This window comes from Cyprinodon variegatus, unplaced genomic scaffold, assembly GCF_000732505.1.
Source record: "Cyprinodon variegatus isolate N-32 unplaced genomic scaffold, C_variegatus-1.0 Scaffold656, whole genome shotgun sequence".
Taxonomy (NCBI): domain Eukaryota; kingdom Metazoa; phylum Chordata; class Actinopteri; order Cyprinodontiformes; family Cyprinodontidae; genus Cyprinodon; species Cyprinodon variegatus.
Genome location: NW_015151109.1, coordinates 456,634 through 461,128, shown reverse-complemented (window position 1 = coordinate 461,128; position 4,495 = coordinate 456,634). Strand labels below are relative to the sequence as shown.

The 4,495-nt window shown below is 43.5% G+C and overlaps 1 protein-coding gene across 1 annotated transcript in view; it reads left to right on the top strand.

Annotated features, from left to right (window-relative positions):
- Positions 1–4,495, top strand: part of ap4e1 (adaptor related protein complex 4 epsilon 1 subunit) — a 23,727-nt gene that overhangs the window by 16,525 nt on the left and 2,707 nt on the right. The window contains 6 exon segments of the mRNA XM_015393754.1: positions 199–310; positions 381–519; positions 595–844; positions 3,210–3,713; positions 3,789–3,979; positions 4,061–4,221. Coding sequence (XP_015249240.1) covers positions 199–310; positions 381–519; positions 595–844; positions 3,210–3,713; positions 3,789–3,979; positions 4,061–4,221 — 1,357 coding nt within the window.

Below are 4,495 nucleotides of genomic sequence, written 5' to 3'. Positions count from 1 at the left end.
ATATGTTTTAAAAACAAAGTGGAATATCTTCAGAACGGCTCCAAATGACACAAAACTCATATGGGTGAGTAGAACATGATGGAATAACGGAAAATCAAGGGGCCAATGTAAAAAAAAAAAAAACGGCGTTCCCTTTTAACCAGGTTTGTCTGATTTTTCCATATGCATGTTTGTAGCTGTAACTCTGTTGTTTTCCAGGTGGATTCTTCGCTTTCTTTTCTGGACGGATTTGTGTCGGAGGCGTTGGCTGCAGGCGCGGCTCCTTACAAGCCTCCGCATCAAAGGCAGGAGGAACTGTCTCGATCCAAAGGTAAGTAAATGTTTTGGCAGAGCCTTGACTGCTTTGCTTGGACCTGTCCTGATCCTGTCTTTTGTCGCAGCTCTGAATCTGGAGCCTTATGGACTGTCGTTGCCAATCAGCACGTCCTCCTGCAGCATCACAGACAGACAGTCCCCCACGCTGTTGTCCATTAGCTCTGGTCTCTCAGGAGACAGCAATGATTTCTCACACAAGGGCAGGTACATGGACACACATCCAAGGTGGGGATTTATCTTTTTTACTCTCTTGATATCTAAAATTCTTCTTTTTTTCAGCTCTACAGCCTTGAAGCTGGATGGTGTGAAGAGGCTGTGGGGCAGAGATGGTTATCTGGTCCAGAAAGAACCTGCAGAAAACCCCCCCCAGACTGAGGTGGCCAGCCCAGTGCGGACCGTCGACCAGCAGGCTAACACCAGCAGCTCAAACGGTCAAACTCCGACACCAAGCCCTGAATGCGATCCTGAGAAACAGCAGCTAGCTTCCTCGCTGTTCGTCGGTCTGGCCTCCCAGAGCTCCGTCTGTCTGGTGAGCTGAGACAGAAGGACACACATGTCAATATCAACTTTATTTATTCCTCCTTCCAAAGTGCTCTCTGCCATGAAATGACATACACAGCATGAAATACTGATAATTGAGTTAAAATACTAAGAAATACAAAAAAAAGCAAGTTTTACAGACAAGGTCATCAAAGTTTCACTGATCACCACATCACTGTAAAACAGGAAATCGACATACGCTAATTAAAAGGTTAAGCTTTTCAGGTTGAACGTGTGAGTCGGTGAGGGGAAGGTCTACTTCTGATCACTTTCCAGGACAGCACCGTCAGAATTATACATTTGTCCGAAACAGGCGAGGGAATTTAAACCATAGGAAGTACTGATTTGACATATTTTTCTATGATCTTAGATAAAGGATCTTAAAAAAAGGATAATTTTGACCTCTAACAGATGCTGGTGAAGATTCTCATTCACCCAGTTCATCATCATTCCAAAAAGTTAAAAATCAATCCACTGGACTTTGTTTCCAAGTTTGAAGATGTTTCTCTTCCTTCCTCCTTTAGCTCGGTCAGTTAGCCATATTAAGCTACACTACTTTAACTTTGTGTCAACAACAACCCTTTCTTTTCTACTAGTAGAATAACTTTTGTTTTCTTTGTCTAAGATCTCTACAAAAGTCATTGTTTAATATCTTCCAAAAAGGGACTATATATAAGTACAGGCCATTTACCATTTTTAACCCACTAAATTACGTGAAACCATTGAACGCAACCTACAGACGTAAACACAGCGCTTTACTCTCTTTTGATCTAACAAGCAGAATCAACTGTGTTACACCCCATAAACATGGAGCAGCTCTGGTGAGACGGATTCAGACAGATAATAGAGCGAAACAATAAATCACAATGACTACGCCCTGGCATCCTTCTGTGTTGCTCTCCATTGTTTATGTCCCTGATTTCTGCCAAACTGCCAAATAACATCATCACGTTGGGCACAGCGGGGGACAGAGGCCACGCAGCTGCCAGCGAGGAGTTAGACAAGCTATATATATATGTGTGTGTGTGTGTGTATATATATATATATATATATATATATATATTATTTTTATTTTTTCAATAAGCTTACTTGAACTGATAGTTTTCAGTTTAAATTAATACTTTTAAAACAGAAGACAAATGAATGTTTGATTTTTACACGTCTTTGTAGACAAATAATACAAGACAGTAATAAAATATTAGGACGTAAATAAAGGAGAGGGAAAGTTGCAAGTAACTTTAATTTCCGGTCTTAATTATTTAAGTAAAAGTTTATTTAATCATAACCAGGGGTGTAAATCACATTCATCATTGCGATTCGATTCAGGATCGATTTCCTGACCCAACGATCCGATTATTTTCGATACTCAAGAATACACCACGATTTGATTCGATTAATCGATTATTTTTTTGTTTTTTTTATTATTATTTTTTTTACACCTTACAGGCTAAACAAAGTTTCAAGTTTGAAATAAATCAATGAAAGCTGTAATATCGTTATGCATTTTTTTTTTTAGAAACAACAGCAAATAACAGAAGTAGAAAAGTTGCATCAAAAAATGCTGCAGAAAATCAGTGCAATGAGTGCAATGATTCAATCCCTCGGCTCCAGACGTCCCGCCCCCTCCACAGACGCTCCGCTGCTCCTCTCCCAGATTGTAGCTGACCGCAGACAGTGCCGCAGACAGGAGGCCGGCTTGTTTTGTTTTTATGACCAAAATTGCGGAAAACAACTCGTGAAGTTTGACCCGCTAGCAGAGCGAGGTGCGCGAGAACGCTGGGACCCTTTTTCCATCTGGATCTCCGCTCTTTTTGGCCCTCATGTCCCTCCGTCGTCGGACTAAACTCGCCCCCACTTCCTCGCCGCCTCGGCCGTATCTAGACCCACAGCGTGTAGCGCAGACCACGCTTTAATATTGAGCATAAATAAAAAATGTCTGCATCAAGCTCACTGCAACACACTGCTGTAAGAGTATAACCAGGAAGCAAGGTAGGAGGGCAAAATAGGTTTAGCGCCACCGCAGCACCGGAGGGAGAATTACGCCCAGGAGCAAATGGATAAAAATAGACCGGAGGAAAAAAAAAAAACATGAATCGATTCTCTTGCGGACGTATCGATGCATCGGATCGTCGGCTGTTGGATCGATGCATCGATACAAAACAATTGCTATTTACACCCCTAATCATAACCAAGTCTTTTGAAACTGCTGGGAAAAAAAACAAAACATTTAGTATGAGGATGAAATGCTGCAGCCACTGGTTTATAGATTTCTGTTGACAAAGGATAAATCCAAACTAATTTCTGGTGCAATAATACAGATGTATGTTAGAACCTGATGGTTCCTCTTCCACCAGATGGGAAAGCCGGAGCCAACATCCCAGCGTTTCAGAAGAAAACCCAAAGAATCAGGAAGTACTGAGCGAATAACGAACCCAGCCGTCCCGCCCTCTAACGGGGCCGATAACCTGCTGTGTAAGAACCTGCTGGACTCCTCAGACCTGGACATTTCCTCACCTGAAGAGACGCACAGACTCCCGGAGGACCTCCCTGCTCAGAACGGCTCCTGTTATGCAGAAGACGAGTCAGCAGAAACGGATCCTCCTCTCATCATTGATGAACCTCCTCCGAACGGACACTCAGACGGCTCCAAAGACTCGTCCCTCGCCTCACATCTTCCAGCAGAGCTTTCTGCGTTTCCTCGCTCTGAAATCGTCCCCCTGCACTCCAACCGAAGCCTGGCTGTCTCCGCCTGCCACGTTCAGAAAGAGGAAGCGGTCTTGCTTGTCGTCTTTGTCTCCAACTGCTCAGATTTTATCCTTCAACAGATGCGACTGCAGGTCACCTCTGAAGAACTAGAGGTGCGTTATCGGAGGGAAAACATTCAAATGGGTCTCATCCAAACATCTTTTATATAATGCCATGTTTCTTTGAAGGTATCCTGCGTGTCTGATGGTCCACCAGAGGAGATGAAAAGCAACGATGTAGCAGTTTATCAGTATTTGCTAACTGTAAAAAGACCCTCAGTTCACTTTGATCTGTCTGCAACGGCATGTTGGCAGCTGCCCGCAGACTCACCTCAGACGGCGCAGTTTTCGCACAAACTTCCTCTAACAAGCTTCATCAGGTGAGAAGATCCTGCGATTTAGTTCCAAATGCGTCTTCACTGGGCGCGGCTGTTTAAAGTAATCCACTGTGTTTCCTGCAGAGCTTTGAGGCTTTCCACGGAGGAGTACGGAGCCATGTGGCTGGCCTACTCTCAAGACACAAAACAGAACCTGAGGCTGATAAACGACGGTCAGGATCCACTGGACGCTACTTTAAATGTACTGAAGAGGAAACTCCACCTTCATGTCGTGGAAGTTATTGGTAAAGATCGTTTCTTGGTCAGACTTTCCCTAAAATGTTTCAATTCAGTTTATTTCTATAGCGCCAATTCACAACACACGTCATCTCAGGTCACTTTACAGAGACAATTCAACCAGATCATCCAGTCGCATAGTTTTCTATTTAAGGAAAACCACTTAATTGCATCGACTCATTGACTCAAATGCGATTCCTCACACTAAGCATGCTTGTAGCGACAGTGGAGAGGAAAAACTCCCTTTGAACAGGAAGAAACCTCCAGCAGAACCAGGCTCAG